This window comes from Urocitellus parryii, chromosome 12 (assembly GCF_045843805.1).
Source record: "Urocitellus parryii isolate mUroPar1 chromosome 12, mUroPar1.hap1, whole genome shotgun sequence".
Classification (NCBI taxonomy): domain Eukaryota; kingdom Metazoa; phylum Chordata; class Mammalia; order Rodentia; family Sciuridae; genus Urocitellus; species Urocitellus parryii.
Genome location: NC_135542.1, coordinates 51,202,848 through 51,219,492, shown reverse-complemented (window position 1 = coordinate 51,219,492; position 16,645 = coordinate 51,202,848). Strand labels below are relative to the sequence as shown.

Genomic DNA, 16,645 nt, shown 5'->3' with positions numbered 1-16,645 from the left:
AAAACACAGGGAAAAGCTCCACAAAGCAATGGGTTCAATGCCAACCTGAAGGAGCAGGTCTTCCTAAAGTGCCTCTCCTTTGCTCCACACTGTCCTAGGTCCTGGGGACCCTGGGGTAGGACCACGGGCCCCTGTCTTTAGGAGGCTCTCAGTTCAAAATTGAAACCAAACAGCACACAGACAATCACAGTGAGGTAGGAGACAGGCGTGGGGGGCACCAAGCTGTGAGGAAGTCAGGGCAGGGTGCATGGACGAGAAGACCCTGGGGCAACTGGCCAGGGACCGAAGAGGAGGGATGGGACTCATTGACCATGAACACAGTGGCCTGGAGGTGGCATCAGCAGGAGCTCAGAAAGGAATGAGGGCTTTGCCTGGGGAGTAGTGCAGAGCGAGGCAGGGACAGCCACGGCAGGAGCCCCACACCAAGCCCTGGGGTTTCACTCCAAGGCACTGGGGAGCCCCAGAAGGTTTGGAAAGCAGGGAGGTAATTAGGTAGGAGCCACCACTTCAGAATACCCTGTCTGGTGGCTGTGTGTGTCCGGCTAGAGTGGCAACAGTAGGAGAAGCCGCAGGCCTAGAAACCCAGTTAGGAGGTTCATCACCGGGAAGCCACAGCACACATCCCGTGGATGACCTGGGCAGGGCTTATCCAGCTCACAGCTCCTGAGACCAATTCCCCTCTGTCTCTTCCTGGCCCAGATACAGGCAGAACTGGGGACCCTGGTCTCCAGGACCTGCAGCCTGGGGTCTCTAGAGGCCAAAAAAAGTGCTAAGCTCTGCAGGGCCCTTGGTCTGCCCTAATGGCAGGGAGCTGCAGGGGTGGGGACATTGGGTACAGCACCCCTCATCACCACTGCAGAGCACCAGTTCTATCACAAGTGGGCCATCCTGTCCGACCCCGATGACATCTCCGCCGGGCTGAAGGGTTATGTGAAGTGTGACGTCGCTGTGGTGGGCAAGGGGGACAACATCAAGACACCTCACAAAGCCAATGAGACAGAAGAAGATGACATTGAGGGGTGAGCCCCATCTCGCCCCAGCCCTTTCTTTCCCCCGAGGAGCTCCCGGCGTGGACCCCCCAGAGTTCTTGCGTCCACCTCCCTTACCCTTGTTCCCACCAGGCGCCCCACACAGGAGGGCCTGGGCAGGGCAGGAGCGGGGTTGCGGGAGGAGTGCTTTCCAACTCTGAGGAATTCCGTAGGAAGAGTAGACGCTGGCAGACCAGCTTCCAGAAGCTGCCAGGTCGGGGGTGCTGTACCCTCCTGGGGGAGTCCATGTGGCGTGCCAACTGCCGGCAGCAGATAGAGGCTTTTGAGGAACATTCTGGGACCTCAGCTGCCTCCGTGGGAAAGAGGGCGGGGAGCCAGGGACCCGTGTCTTCCTGGGCTGGGGAAGGAAGAGCAGCTCCTTGTGAGGTTTTGGTCTGGGGGACAAAGGCTATGGCATGAGGCTGGGCAAATTGACAACTGTACTCAGATTGGCGCCCCGCTCTGTGATTTACAAAATTTACTCCGGTATCGTAACCTGTTTGAGCCTATTATATTGTTTTCGGGGAGGTGGATTTTGTTGCCCCCACCGTACTGGTGAGGAAACTGAGGCTCAGTGTGATGGGAGGTTTGCCCTGCTTCCCACAGTCAGCGGGTGCCATGGACTCCAGTATCTTCAATCTGCATCTGGGCCCTCTCACTGCCCTTCATGGATTGGGCCAGACCCCAGGGTAGGCAGATGCTAGGGTAGGAGGTGGGGGCCCTGGACCTGGCCACCATGGCCCTGGCTGGATGTGCCGGCAGGAACTTGCTGCTCCCTGAGGGGGTGCCCGCAGAACGCCAGTGGGCCCGGTTCTACGTGAAAATTTACCGTGCGGAGGGGCTGCCCCGAATGAACACGAGCCTCATGGCCAACGTGAAGAAGGCTTTCATCGGTGAAAACAAGGACCTCGTCGACCCCTACGTGCAAGTCTTCTTCGCTGGCCAGAAGGTACGGGGATCTGTGGTGTAGGAGGTTGCGGCTGGGAGTGCCAGGTGTCAGAAGGGCAGGTGATGGGCGTGGTGGCCTGGGAAAGACACGACGTGAAATCTGGAGCCTCCAGCTCAGGCTGGAAGGTGAGGTCAGTCTGGGAATGGTCTTGGCCATGGATGGTGCTCAGAGAATCCTCCTGCCTTGCAGGGTCCTCAGGCCAAGAGCATGGGGGAGGCGAGTCTGAGAGGCTGGGGACACACACACACACACACACACACACACACACACACCCTAACCCTCACGCCTTCCCACCAGGGCAAGACTTCGGTGCAGAAAAGCAGCTATGAGCCCCTGTGGAATGAGCAGGTCATCTTCACAGACCTGTTCCCCCCACTCTGCAAACGCATGAAGGTGCAGATCCGAGACTCCGACAAGGTCAACGACGTGGCCATCGGCACCCACTTCATCGACCTGCGCAAGATTTCCAACGATGGAGACAGAGGTTGGCAGCAGGAGCCCAGTTGTGTTAGGGGTGGGGGCACAAAAGGAAAGAGTAAACGAGACCCTCTCCTCATATCATCCCTGTCATCCCGGACCCCAGCCTGACAGGTCCTGGTGTGTAGCCCCTGCCTCAAGAAAAAGGGGAAAGTCATGACCCACTCAGTGACCGGGTCCCTCCTCCTTGTCCTTGCTGCTGCAGGCTTCCTGCCCACGCTGGGCCCAGCCTGGGTGAACATGTATGGCTCCACACGCAACTACACGCTGCTGGACGAGCACCAGGACCTGAACGAGGGCCTGGGGGAGGGCGTGTCCTTCCGTGCCCGCCTCATGCTGGCCTTGGCTGTGGAAATCCTGGACACCTCCAACCCCGAGCTCACCAGCTCCACAGAGGTGCAGGTGGAGCAGGCCACGCCTGTCTCAGAGGTGAGGCCCCTGGGGCTGTGCTGCCCTCAGCGCCCCCAGTTCAGCTCCCATCCCACCCTGGAAGCCCGAGTCCTCAAGGGCCCGACCCCAGAATGAGACCTCCTCCAGGGAGGAGAGGCCTTCATGTGGCCCCTCAGCAGGACTTCTGTCCTCGTCTCCCACTTGCCTGTCCCCTTCTCAGAGGTGCCCCGATGGCCACCATCTCCCAAGATGGTACCTTAGTGTCTGCCCCTCTTCCCGGTCATGGCAGCTCTTCTGCAGGGCCATCGAGGCTGAGGGATTTAAGGTCTGGGCTGCTAACCCCAAAACTAGGTAGGATGCCCTCCATCAGCCCAAAGGGCCAGTCTAGGTCCTGTTGGAAGGAGGCCAGCCCAGGCCATTGTCCCACTGAGGTTAAGCGGTGGTTTGAACTACCTCCCGCACAGAGCTGCACTGGGAAAATGGAAGAATTCTTTCTATTTGGAGCCTTCCTGGAGGCCTCAATGATCGACAGGAAAAACGGAGACAAGCCAGTCACCTTTGAGGTGACCATAGGTGAGTGCTGTGCTTACAGAGGGAGGGTCTTCAGGCCAAGGGGCTGCTGGTGGTAACTGTTGGACCCTGCTCCCTGACCCCTGGACGCAGGCAACATCAACCTCTTTCCCCTGAGTGTCCGCAGGCACCCACACAGCACCTCTGTGGGAGTGTACTTGTTCCCCAGAGGGGCCAACCTTCACTCCACCTTAAGGGCTGGCCTGAATCTGGGATAAGGGAAAGAAAGACAGGACAGGCTACTGGGGGCTAGAGAGAAAGAGTGGGGACCCAGGCCATGTCCTAGGCTGGACCTCATGCTCAGCCAACATCAGGGCTATCAGCAAGATCCGGGGGACATGGGGATCTTTCTCTGGCTAATGCTCTATCCTGTCTGAGCCCCATTCTCTGACTTTGCCTCTTCCTAAAGAAACACCTAGACTGGACAACTGTTGGGGCCTGGTAGGGAAAGAATTCTCCTCTGATGCCCCATTCTGTGTCCAGGCAACTATGGGAACGAAGTTGACGGCCTATCAAGACCCCAGCGGCCTCGGCCCAGAAAGGAACCCGGGGACGAGGAGGAAGTAGATCTGATCCAGAACTCCAGTGATGATGAGGGTGATGATGGCGGAGACCTGGCCTCAGTGTCCTCCACCCCGCCCATGCGGCCCCAGATCACAGATAGGTGGGCTCACCCTCCTGTGGCCTGGTCCTCCCACTTTCTGTGGCCCTGGGCCTCAACTACCCCACACCTCCCACTCCAGGAACTACTTCCATCTGCCCTATCTGGAGCGCAAGCCCTGCATCTACATCAAGAGCTGGTGGCCAGACCAGCGTCGCCGCCTCTACAATGCCAACATCATGGACCACATCGCTGACAAGCTGGTCAGGGCCAGGCGGGGGCTGGGAGTCCTAGGGAATGGGTGTGTCTGAAGGGCTCTCCCAGTGGTCTGCCCAGAGGCTTGCCATGTGGCAGAGTGAGGGGCTGCAGGAATGGCCCCAGTAAGACCTCTGACCACCCGCTGCCCTAAGTCCCAGAAGTCTGGAATGGAGTCTGAGAAGCCTGGCCCCTCCAGGCCTGGAGCTCCCTAGAGGCAGCTAGGCAGGCCTTCTGTCTTAGTGAAGTAGGCGTCTCTCCAGCCTTGAGTCCTGTACAACCCACTAAGGTCACAGCCAGAGGTGACTTCTTCCTTCAGAAATTGAGGTCTCCAGGTTCTACAGAAGAACCTGGGGAGTTGGCTGCTTCCTCTTGATGAATAAGGAATGGCCCTAGTGAGAGGTCCCAGATCACTAGGCCCTTCTTCCTCCCTGATGAACATGGAGGAGATGTTTGGGAGGCCAAGGGGGTGGGCTATGGCCCAGCACGAACCCATGCCCCTGGTTCCTAGGAAGAAGGACTGAATGACGTGCAGGAGATGATCAAAACGGAGAAGTCCTATCCTGAGCGCCGCCTGCGGGGAGTCCTGGAGGAGCTCAGCTGTGGCTGCCAGTGAGCGGGCAAAGGGGTGGCAGGAGGGGTGGGCACAGGGTTACCGGACAGAGGAGGAAGTGCCTATGGGCTAAGCCCTGGCTCCCTCCCTTCCCAGCCGCTTCCTCTCCCTCGCTGACAAGGACCAAGGGCACTTGTCATGCACCAGGCTGGATCGGGAGCGCCTCAAGTCCTGCATGAGGGAGCTGGTGAGGACGTGCTGGACCCCAGGGTTGGAGGAAGGCTCTTGCAGTGAAAAGGGGACATCTGCCTCTGAGGTCACAGCCCCCTCGGTCATGGCCCCAACAGTGCCCCAACAGCAATCTCCCCCTGCACCCCTTCCCCACAGGAGAGCATGGGGCAGCAGGCCAGGAGCCTGCGGGCTCAGGTGAAGCGGCACACGGTGCGTGACAAGCTGAGGCTGTGCCAGAACTTCCTACAGAAGCTGCGCTTCCTGGCAGACGAGGTGCATGGCCTGCAGGGGGGACGGGATGCACAGGACGGGGTGGGACAGACTCCCTGTACAGCCCCTCCAGCTCAGGCTTGGGGTCCTTCCCTCCAAGGCCCCTTCTTCGTCCAGGTCCAGCCCCCAGGCCAGGCAGGCTCAGGGGCCAGAGTGGAGAAGGGCCTTCCCCTTGACCCCCCTGCCCTTCCCCCGCCATAGCCCCAGCACAGCATCCCTGACGTCTTCATCTGGATGATGAGCAGCAACAAGCGGGTTGCCTATGCCCGGGTGCCCTCCAAGGACCTTCTCTTCTCCATTGTGGAGGAGGAGCTGGGCAAGGACTGTGCCAAGGTCAAGACGCTCTTCCTCAAGGTGCTACAGGGATGGGACTTGGGTGGGGAGAGGTTGGATCCCACTAAAGGGTCCCGCCCACATCCATCAGGCCTGAACTGATTACATAGAGCTCTCAACTAACTCATGTTCAGAAAAGGGCTGGAAAGAGAGTGAGGGGGCAGAGGGAGCTATGCTGGAGTCCCTGCCTGGCCCATACCCTCTGTCCCCACCCCTCCCAGCCAGTGGGATGGCTACTAAGGGCAGGCACAGCTATGACCGAGGCCTCTACAGCCCTCCTTCCCTGCTCCTACCCCTCCTGGTGGGTCCTGGCATTGGCTAGACTCCTGGTGACCCCAATCCTGCCCCCAGCTGCCAGGGAAGCGGGGCTTCGGCTCAGCAGGCTGGACAGTGCAGGCCAAGCTGGAGCTCTACCTGTGGCTGGGCCTCAGCAAGCAGCGGAAGGACTTCCTGTGTGGCCTGCCCTGCGGCTTCGAAGAGGTCAAGGCGGCCCAGGGCCTGGGACTTCACTCCTTCCCGCCCATCAGCCTGGTCTACACCAGTGAGTGAGGACACCTCGCCTGGTGGGCCCCTCTCACCCAGGAGGGGCTATGCCAGGCCTCAGCCTCCTCTTCCCCACAGAGAAGCAGGCCTTCCAGCTCCGAGCTCACATGTACCAGGCCCGCAGCCTCTTTGCCGCAGACAGCAGTGGTCTTTCTGATCCCTTCGCCCGTGTCTTCTTCATCAACCAGAGCCAATGCACGGAGGTGAGGGCCTGTGGGGGACATGCCCATAGGCGTGTGATTGTCCCTGATACTTGACCTTCCCCATCTGGAAAGAGCACTGGAGGCTTCTGAGTTTGTGGGCCCAGAGAGCAGGGCTACTAGTACCCAGGCTCCTTAGACCTGCAGGCCCAGGTCACACAGGCCAGGACTACAGCTTTGAGGTTGCATCCACAAGGCAGAGAAGACAGGAAGACTTTGTCAGGGCTCTGGAGGCAGACCTCATATTCGCCTTGATTTTAAGATTTCTGACTTTCCTGCTCCTGGCTTTCCTGGAATCCCTGACTAGAAATGGTGTCAGCCACTCACTATCACCTGTTCCCTGTCTCCCACCCCATGCCGCAGGTGCTGAATGAGACACTGTGTCCCACCTGGGATCAGATGCTGGTGTTTGACAACCTGGAGCTGTATGGAGAAGCCCAGGAGTTACGGGATGATCCCCCCATCATTGTCATTGAAATCTATGACCAGGACAGCATGGTATGAGTGGGTGTTGGCACCAGGGACCCCAGTAGCACCACACCTCCCCCTGGTCCCCTGCACTCAACTTGCTGGCCTCCTCCCCACTCCCTCCTGGGCTGGTGCTGGCTGGGAAGCTGGCATCTGGGCTGCTGACCAGTCCCTCCGGGTGCCTCCTGCCCACCCGTTGCCCCCTAACCTTTCCCAACACTGAGCCTCTGGGATCTCAGGAGTCAGGCCAGGGCATCCTCACCTCCCGGCACAGACACACAGAGCCCAACATCCTCAGGAGATGAGCCGGAAAGTTCTACTGTCACCGCAGGGCCCTTGACCCCCTGCCCACACCTATCAGTCTGTAACAGCCTTTAGCTTTCCATGGTGTGGGGGGCTGGGGGGACCTGGAGTGGGGAGTAAAGGATTGGGATGACCCCCCAAGAGTTGGGAAGCCACCAACTCTTCCTACAAACCACCTCACCCACTGAGGTGCCCCCAGAGAGCTCTGGACTAGAATAGAAGGACCTTATTTCTGGTCCTGAGTCCTGCATCTGCCATTCACTGCCTGGCCCTGAATAAGCCTTTGATTGTCCCTGACACTAGACCTTCCCCATCTGGAAAGTGGGTGATCACACCTGCTCCTTACACCAACACATGGCCAGTGGTAAGGACCAATGAGATGACAAATGTGAACACAAGTGCAAGAGGCCACCTGGGTTGTTTGTGTTGTCAGGGCAAAGCCGACTTCATGGGCCGGACCTTCGCCAAGCCCCTGGTGAAGATGGCAGATGAGGCGTACTGCCCACCCCGCTTCCCGCCCCAGCTCGAGTACTACCAGATCTACCGCGGCAATGCCACGGCCGGAGACCTACTGGCTGCCTTCGAGCTGCTGCAGGTGGGTCACAGGGGATAGGGCACGGTCTGGGGCTTCCCTCCTCCCCATGCTGCTGTGACCAAAGCAGGGGGTGTGGTTCTCAGGGGCGTGGGGCCATTTGGCCATCCTTATCTCCCCTGATCTCAACTCATGGGGGAAAAGACTCCTCTCCTGGACTCCCCAGCATGTGACCTATGACCCCCATTCCTCAGATTGGACCAACAGGAAAGGCCGACCTGCCCCCGATCAATGGCCCGGTGGACGTGGACCGGGGGCCCATCATGCCTGTGCCTGTGGGCATCCGGCCCGTGCTCAGCAAGTACCGGGTGGAGGTGCGCAGGGCCTCTATGGTCCCTCCCTGTCCCTCCCTGTGTCTCCCACCTGGCTTTCTTGTTCCCTCTCATTCTTTCCACTGAGAGAAAGTGCATGTTCCTCTGCAGACAGCAAACCCTGGTGCCTGAGAGGGGAAGTGACTTGCCCAAGGTCACCCCGGGAGCCAGCAGCAGACCCAGGTTCCCACCCCAGGCCAGCGCCTGCCTCCATCCGACTGAGTCACACTGGGGCTCAGGGCCTTTCCCAGCACCCCTGTCGGCTCCACCTTCGATCCTCCACACCTTCACTGTGAGGCCCCACCTCACCTCATCAGTTCTCCTGGCACTGTCCCTGCCCACTGAAATCTGTCCTCTGCTGCCTGTTGCCAGGTTTCTTCTCAGGAGACCCTGCCACCCACTGCTGTGGCCTGGACTGAGCAGCGCTCCCCCCTAACCCTCTCCCAGGTGCTGTTCTGGGGCCTTCGGGACCTGAAACGGGTGAACCTGGCCCAGGTGGACCGACCGCGCGTGGACATCGAGTGTGCAGGGAAGGGGGTGCAGTCATCCCTGATCCACAATTACAAGAAGAACCCCAACTTCAACACCCTGGTCAAGTGGTTTGAAGTGGTAAGCACAGGCCCAGACAACGGAGGGCAGAACTGGCGATGGAGCTGGTGTGGCTCCACCTGGTGGGGTTCCTCTGCCCCCTTCTCTGAGGTTCAGGCTCTGTGTCACCAACACCCCCAGGACCTGCCAGAGAATGAGCTACTGCACCCGCCCCTGAACATCCGCGTGGTGGACTGTCGCGCCTTCGGCCGCTACACACTGGTGGGCTCCCACGCCGTCAGCTCCCTGCGGCGCTTCATCTACCGGCCCCCGGACTGCTCGGCCCCCAGCTGGAACAGCACTGGTACGGCCACATCTGGGCCCGAAGCCTGGCTCAGCCCCCAGAAGGGCTGCTGCTCACAGCCCAGTGCCAGCAGCCACCAGTGTTATATATCCCATGGTCCTGTGGGAGGGCAGGAAGGCAGGCCCTGTCCTGGAAGCCAAGAAAGCCTGCCCAGGACTGCCCCTCACTCTGGAACCAGAGCAGGCCAGCTCTGGAAAGGCCCCAGAGGGCCTGAGAGAGATGTCCTCCTCCACTGGGTGGAGGAGACCCAGGCCCTCCCTCCTGGTCCAGCCTCCACTCTGCTGCTGGGCCTCCAGAGGCTCACCCTTCTTTCTGGCTCACTTTCTCCCTCCTTATTCCCATCTTTGTCCCTTCAATTACCCTGTCCCTCCTCTCCCCACAGAAAGTTCCAGACTCAGTCTCAGGCACCTGCTCTTCTGCCTCTCTGACTCTCACTGTTCTTCCTGCGCCTCCTCTGTCTGTCTGTCTGTCTGTCTCCCTGTCCAGTGAGGCATCTCCAGGGCTGCCATGGGCTATGCAATGGGGGACCCTTCTCTTGCCCCACAGGGGAGGTTGTGGTGAGCATGGAACCAGAGATGCCCATCAAGAAACTGGAGACCATGGTGAAGCTGGACGCGGTAAGGCAGCCCCAGACTGTCCTTGAACTTGTGACACACTCATGAGCCAGGCTGCTCCACCCTGAGAGAACAGCATTAGGTCACTCCTCTTTCAGTGAGGAGTGTGGTTATCAAGGGCCAACCCGACTATACAGGCAACTCCACCCTAGCCCTGTCCTGGCATATGTGTGTGCAAGCCTGGTTGGGGAGGGTATGGGAGTGGAGGTGGGGGTGCAAGTTCAAGAACAGAGAGAGCATTAGTAGTGTGAGGTGATAACCTGCAGTCATTTGTACTCCAGCACATGACACCCTAGGCAATGGATTCCTTGTGAAAGTACCCGTGTCCTTCCTTCCAGGAGCCTGGTTTTCCCTCCAAGCCATTTCTAAAACACTCTACAAGCCTGGGCTGAGAAGGATTCCAAGTGGAAGCTCCTTACTCCTCTTGGCTTTAGGATGCAGCCAGTTTTAAACTACTGGTGCCTCTTGCCACTGTGCAGACTTGGTGGTGCCCACATTAGTCATTTGTAAAAGCCCCCCAGCTGATTCTAGCGTGCAGCCAGGGCTAGAGCCAGTGTCCCAGAGGGCCTGAGGAAATCCTCCAAGCAGGCCCCAGCAGACTCACCAGGCAGTGTGCTCTCGGGGACGAGGGGCTCACAGCACACCCTGAGCTTCCATTCCTGCATGCACCCTCTGGGCTCCCATCTGTCCCTGTCCTCCACACTTCCTGGGGTGAGCTGCTGCCTGCCCCTTCAGGCCACAGTGGCTAATCCTGTCCTGTCTCCTTGGTTCCCCTCTGCAGACTTCTGATGCCATCATCAAGGTGGATGTGGTGAGTTTGGGGGCCATGCAGGTGCCCTGGGGCCAAAGGACCTATGCTAGTGTCAGCTGTCAGGCCCGAGGGCCCTGCCTCAGGGACCGAGCCATCCCCTGAACCTGAGCGCCAACTACTGCCTCGCCCTCATGGTCCTCACAGGGTCGTGGCCTCCTCCCCTACAAAACGCAGCCCTGTTCTCTTTGACATGGGTGGCCCCATAGAGCCACATGGGGGCCAGGGCTTTTCAAGAGCAGATGGCCGGAGTGGGAGGGGACCCTCTGGGTCATCCAAGGTTCTGGGAAAGAGCAGGGAGCAGGGGAGCCCACAGGCCTGTAGACCTAGGCAACCCTCAGGCTGAAGAGGAGAAGGAGAAGAAGAAGAAGAAGAAGAAGAAAGGCACCGCGGAGGAGCCAGAGGAAGAGGAGCCAGACGAGAGCATGCTGGACTGGTGGTCCAAGTACTTTGCCTCCATCGACACCATGAAGGAGGTGAGGCTCTGGCATGGCTGGGGGTGAGGAGGAACGGGCGGCCTGCTCACACCCCCTCCAGATCCCCTCCCGCTTTCCCCAGAGCTGGCTCCCCTGCCCTCCGGCTTGGAGTCCCCTGAGAACTCACCTTTTCCGGGCCGGTGGTCCAGTCTGCCCCCACTCCGCCCCTGCTGGCTTGGTTTCCTCTTGTCCTCATTCAATTATCCCACAAACATCTCTGCAGTCTTTGATAATCCAGACACTGTGGGAGCCCAAAGATAAGATGCCCCACGTGCCCTGAGGAACCTCAGTCACTGGGCAGAAGGGACGTGTACCTTAGAGCACTGTGTGGTAGCCAAGGCAAATGGAGCCCCAAGAGGCAGGGGTGTCACTCTGTCTTTTGGCAGCAACTTCGACAACAAGAGGTCTCAGGGATTGACGTGGAGGACAAGGAGGAGATGGACAGCTCAGAGGGTGAGCCCTGTACCCTGGCCTGCTGCCTCCCGTCCCCAGCTAGGCCAGCTCCCCTGCCTGCCTCACCAGCGGCTTCGCCTTCCCCCTCCCACTGGCCTTCACAGTCTCCTAGCCTGGGCAGATCCCTGGGAGTCCTTAGGTGCCAGGCAGCAGGCAAAGCCCCTTATCTGGAGTAGTTTTTACTCTGACCAGTTCAGCATCGACAGTGGTGGGCAGCCATTTAAAGCCACAGAGTATCAGAGCCAGCAGGAACTTCACAGCCACCTCACCCAGCATTTTCCAGACAATATGGATGAGGATTCTGAAGGGAAGAGAGGGTTCTGTGGTCAGATTGGTTCAGGAACGGCTGGTTTAAACATGTTCCTTGGGTTTCAACAGAGCCTTTAAAATGCAAACACTGTGATTTTCTAAAAGGAAGATATTGTATAAAATCTTCTCCCACTGAGTCCACCACAACACCCTTTCTTCCAAAGCCGCCAACTGCACCTGTGCTTGATGTTCCACTGGATGCAGTTTGGCGCCTTGTTGATACCATGGGCAGGTTAAGCGCAGCTGGAGGGGGATGAGGGGGCCCAGGGCCTCCCAGCAGCAGGCCTCTGACTCCAGACCCGGCCTCCTTCCCGGCCCCACTCTGCCAAATGGCACAACCGTAGTCTGTGTTCCCCGGGCCTGGCCTAGTGTCGAGAGCAATGAGACAGGAAATTAAATAACGAAGAGAAGGAGCGGAGAAGCTGGTTCTCCAGCGCAGGCCTTCTTGTCTGGTCACTTTGGCCCTGCGTCCCCTAGGCTGACTGAGCTCTCCTCTCTGCTTCTGGCCAGGCCTAAAGGGGCCAATGAAGGGCAAGGAGAAGGCAAGGGCTGCAAAGGAGGAGAAGAAGAAGAGAACCCAGGGCCCCGGCCCCGGCCAAGGGTCTGAGGCACCGGAGAAGAAGAAACCCAAGATTGATGAGCTGAAGGTGAGGCTCTGGGCCCACCCTGCCAGGGAGCGGGCGAGGCGGTGGACAGGCATCAGGCCCTGATGGCCTGGTCCCGGCCCAGGTGTACCCCAAGGAGCTGGAATCAGAGTTCAATAACTTTGAGGACTGGCTTCACACCTTCAACCTGCTGCGGGGCAAGACGGGGGACGATGAGGATGGATCCACCGAGGAAGAGCGCACTGTGGGCCGGTTCAAGGTCAGGCGAGGAGCGCTGCCAGCCCTGGAGCCTCCCACCTCCTCCAGTTCTCTCTGGTCGCCTCACCACTGCCCTAGCCACTCCTTCCAGAACCCCTGGCCATCCCCTCGGTCCAGCAGCTTAAGACCCTCCCACAGTAACTGGCCGCTGGTTGTTTGGATGCCACCCCTGCCGACATCCAGGCCGACCCTGACCTGGGCCCCCTTGCCTCTCCCCAGGGCTCCCTCTGTGTGTACAAAGTGCCACTCCCAGAGGATGTTTCCAGGGAAGCGGGTTACGATCCCACCTACGGCATGTTCCAGGGCATCCCGAGCAATGACCCCATCAACGTGCTGGTCCGAGTCTATGTGGTCCGGGTGAGGCCCCCTTTGCACCCCCAGCCCTGCAAGTCCTCCTGCCCCGGAGGAACCGGAGCCGCTGTAGACTGACAGTCCTGAGTGGGAGGCACCTGGGGATCATCTGGCCTAGAAGAGGAAGTCAAGGCCCAGGGAAAGGCAGCAACTTGCCTAGGGCCACACAGCGAGTCCCCTGACTGGTCCAGTGCTCCTGCCCCGCCTTCAACATCATGGGACCCTCAGGGAGCAGGGCAGAGGCGCCTAGGACCCTCCTCAGGCAGCACCCTCCCCACCCCAGGCCACAGACCTGCACCCTGCTGACATCAACGGCAAGGCTGACCCCTACATTGCCATCCGGCTGGGCAAGACTGACATCCGTGACAAAGAGAACTACATCTCCAAGCAGCTCAACCCGGTCTTTGGGAAGTAAGGTGCCCGGCTTGGCCTCACTCCCAGCCCAGCCCCTGCCACAGCCCAGCCTTCAACGCTTCTCCTAACCCCCACCTGCCAGGTCCTTCGACATCGAGGCCTCCTTCCCCATGGAATCCATGCTGACAGTGGCTGTGTACGACTGGGATCTTGTGGGCACCGACGACCTCATTGGGGAAACCAAGATCGACCTAGAGAACCGCTTCTACAGCAAGCACCGCGCCACCTGCGGGATCGCCCACGCCTACTCCACGTGCGAGGGGCAGGGCGGGGTGCTGGGGGCGGGCAGGCCTGCTGCACCTGACCCTGAAACAAGACTCAGAGGTGGAGATTTGGGAATGTAGACATACTATGGTTTCCGTCTCAGGCCAGCGCTTCTCCCCTAAAGGATCTGGGTATAGCCTCGGGCCAGGTCTGCAGATTCCAAGGCAAGGAGTGGGCCAGGGGATTCCAGGACAGAGAAGTCAGAGCAAGGAGAAAAGAGTGGCCTAGGGAAGGGGGTGAGACAGCAAAGGAGGAGAGGAAGAGTCCTCTGGGGATCTGAATCAGCCTTTGACCTTTAAAGGCTGTGTGACCCTAATCAAGCCCCTTAACCTCTGGTGACCAGTTTCCTCAGGGGAGTCTTTGAGGTTCCAGGAGAGTAGGCACAGTGGGGCAATGCTTGGGGAACACTGAACTCGTGGGCCAGTCTGAGCTAGGAGGGGCCAGGCTTCAGGAGCCGTGGTATCTTGGGAGACCTGGAACCCCGGGCAGGCCCACCTACCTGTTGACACCAGGCGACGATCCATTTTAGAGAACTGCCACCAGGGGATAGCCTGGTCCCAATCAGAGCTCCTCAAGCCTGTGTGTCCCCTCCCACAGACATGGCTACAATATCTGGAGGGACCCTATGAAGCCAAGCCAGATCCTGACACGCCTCTGCAAAGAGGGCAAAGTAGACGGTCCCCACTTTGGGCCCCCTGGGCGAGTGAAGGTGGCCAACCATGTGTTCACCGGGCCCTCTGAGATCGAGGATGAGAACGGTAAGCCGCCCTGCACCGCACCTCCTGGCCCCTTTCGAGGTGGCTCCAAAGGCCATGAAGAGCCCATGCTGTCCTGTAAGGGGCTCTCGGTGGTGTCCTTATCCACGTCTGGGCTTAGTGACCCTCTGCTCCCACCCCAAAGCCCCCTCCTGTCTGCCCAGCCTCTGCCATCCACCCCTGCACCCCGCTTTCCCATGAACTGCCTTCTCTAGCCCTGCTTGCACCCCTGTAGGCTAGAGACGTTGTCCCCATTCTGTAGATGAGCAAACCGAGACCCCACAGAGGGTGTGACTTGCCCAAGGTCACATGGCACTTTAGAGGCTTGAGGACGCGGGCACAGACGCCTCTGGCTCCAAGCCCTGGGCTGTCCTCACTCCTCTCCCATGAGGCACCTCCCAGAGAATCGGGAGGTAACTGCGCTGGGGACTTATGCCTGGGCCTCAGGTGCTGGGACAGGAGCGGCTTCTCCCTGCTCTGCTCCCTCTCACACCTTGCAGGATGGTTTGCTTAACCTCCCCAAACAGGGAACATCAAGGATGCGGACCTTTCTGGGTCCTATGGAGTAGCTGAGATCTTGGGCAAGTCACCTCTGTGCCTCAGTTTCCCCAACAGTAAAATGGAGCTGGGTGACAGGGCTCACAGGCTCAGGGCCCTGTGCCCCTAAGACCCTGACCCCTGCACCGGTGCCTTGGTTCTGGGGAGGCCGGGTGTGCAGTTGACCCACTGGTACCCACAGGTCAGAGGAAGCCCACGGATGAGCACGTGGCCCTGTCTGCCCTGAGGCACTGGGAGGACATCCCCCGCGTGGGCTGCCGCCTGGTGCCAGAACACGTGGAAACCAGGCCACTGCTGAACCCCGACAAGCCAGGAATAGAGCAGGTGATGCCCTCCTCGCCGGGATCAGGGCTCCCTGGGTATTTAGGATCAGTGAAGATCAAAATGGGCACATGAAAGTAGAAGAGGGACCTCCTGCCCTCACTGCACTCCCCCAAATCTGGCAGGCCCCCACCCACCGAGGCCAACTTGAATGGCCAGTGTCTTTGCTCAGAATGTCTCCCTCAGAAGCTGTGATTGGTTATTGGTGACATCATGGGAATTCCTGGCACCCAAAGATGGAAATTGATGAGAGAACATGGGCTGGGAGGGTGAGGAAACTGTCGTTCCCAGAGGCAGAAGTCCCTGAGGCATCACCACGGCCTTCTCTTCCTCAGGGTCGCCTGGAGCTGTGGGTGGACATGTTCCCCATGGACATGCCAGCCCCTGGGACGCCTCTGGACATCTCCCCCAGGAAGCCCAAGAAGTGAGCTTCCTGGAGCCTGAACTACTCCCTTTCCTCCTTCCCACTGTGACCAGTACTTTCCATTGGAGACACAGGCCCAGATGGCCTTGGTCAGTCCCCATTCCCTGGATCTCAGGTGTGGCCAGACCTCCTGAGGGAGAAAAAGACTGACCCATGAGTTGTGGGGCCTGCTATGGGTAGGTCCCCATTTGTTGGGACAGGGGAACACTCTCTACTCTGCCATGAGCTGGGGAGATGAGCCACATCCCAACACCCCAGCACCCCAGCACATGCCCATCCTTGCAAAGATGAGTCCACTGGTAGACACACCCACTCACCCACTTCAGCTCACGCACAGCCCTCCCATGGCACCCGCATGCGAGCCCACACGTGCACACGCATGTACAGGAAACAGAACTGCCGGGGGCCTGCTCTGCACAGAACCCCCGAAGGCCTGCTCTGTACCCTTGCAGTCAGCTGCTGTCACGTCTTCTTTCAAGTCCAAAGAAGCAGGAGGAAGTGACACACTTCTGAGTCAGAAGCCAAGCACCTGCCTCTCCTAGTAGACCCTGGCCAGGTCCCTTCGCCTCCCTGGTCCTCAGTGTTCCCCTTTATAAGGTAGCAGGGTGGAGCCTTGCCTGCTTCTGACCTCCACAGTGGCCTGGGATTCAGGCCAGCTTCCTGGTTATATGAAGCTGTATAGAGACCCACACTCAGGAGCTCCCATTCGTCTTTACGTGTCCAATGTTGCCAAGTTGATTTCTTGATGATTTATTTAGCAAAGGGCCCTGCATTTCCATTCTACACCAGCCCCAGCAAATTATGCAACCTGTTCTACCAGAAATATCCTCCAAGCCTGAGCCATGGGCATGCTATTCCAGGTCCTACCACAAGAGGGCAACCCAACCATTTCCCATCCATTTTTAGTGGATGACTTAACCTCACTCTTGAAATATAAATGCCTCATTTATAATTACAATTAAACCTCAAGGGGAAATGCTTCTTTGGAGACAGGACATAAAAATAACTAGAGTCTATGGGTTTCCATCACAGGCTTTTGAGCTTAAGCTTCTCTTAAAACTGAAGAAGC

General features: G+C 58.9%; 1 protein-coding gene across 5 annotated transcripts in view; it reads left to right on the top strand.

Annotated features, from left to right (window-relative positions):
* Otof (otoferlin) overlaps positions 1–16,645 on the top strand; it is an 83,794-nt gene that overhangs the window by 63,396 nt on the left and 3,753 nt on the right. For 3 of the 5 annotated variants that reach the window (XM_026393650.2, XM_026393514.2, XM_026393589.2), the window contains 30 exons: positions 860–1,019; positions 1,791–1,977; positions 2,275–2,461; positions 2,660–2,883; positions 3,309–3,417; positions 3,898–4,078; positions 4,158–4,278; positions 4,782–4,882; positions 4,980–5,070; positions 5,211–5,327; positions 5,526–5,678; positions 6,009–6,198; positions 6,279–6,403; positions 6,764–6,898; positions 7,605–7,766; positions 7,958–8,077; positions 8,522–8,683; positions 8,804–8,966; positions 9,513–9,583; positions 10,362–10,391; positions 10,730–10,864; positions 11,251–11,317; positions 12,137–12,273; positions 12,356–12,490; positions 12,709–12,846; positions 13,124–13,251; positions 13,337–13,507; positions 14,116–14,276; positions 15,013–15,155; positions 15,488–15,576. In XM_026393650.2, the coding sequence (XP_026249435.2) occupies positions 860–1,019; positions 1,791–1,977; positions 2,275–2,461; positions 2,660–2,883; positions 3,309–3,417; positions 3,898–4,078; positions 4,158–4,278; positions 4,782–4,882; positions 4,980–5,070; positions 5,211–5,327; positions 5,526–5,678; positions 6,009–6,198; positions 6,279–6,403; positions 6,764–6,898; positions 7,605–7,766; positions 7,958–8,077; positions 8,522–8,683; positions 8,804–8,966; positions 9,513–9,583; positions 10,362–10,391; positions 10,730–10,864; positions 11,251–11,317; positions 12,137–12,273; positions 12,356–12,490; positions 12,709–12,846; positions 13,124–13,251; positions 13,337–13,507; positions 14,116–14,276; positions 15,013–15,155; positions 15,488–15,576 (4,093 nt within the window). Of the gene's footprint in view, positions 1–859; positions 1,020–1,790; positions 1,978–2,274; positions 2,462–2,659; positions 2,884–3,308; positions 3,418–3,897; positions 4,079–4,157; positions 4,279–4,781; positions 4,883–4,979; positions 5,071–5,210; positions 5,328–5,525; positions 5,679–6,008; positions 6,199–6,278; positions 6,404–6,763; positions 6,899–7,604; positions 7,767–7,957; positions 8,078–8,521; positions 8,684–8,803; positions 8,967–9,452; positions 9,584–10,361; positions 10,392–10,729; positions 10,865–11,250; positions 11,318–12,136; positions 12,274–12,355; positions 12,491–12,708; positions 12,847–13,123; positions 13,252–13,336; positions 13,508–14,115; positions 14,277–15,012; positions 15,156–15,487; positions 15,577–16,645 lie in introns of all 5 variants that reach the window. The other 2 variants (XM_026393450.2, XM_026393369.2) reach the window with 1 other exon arrangement.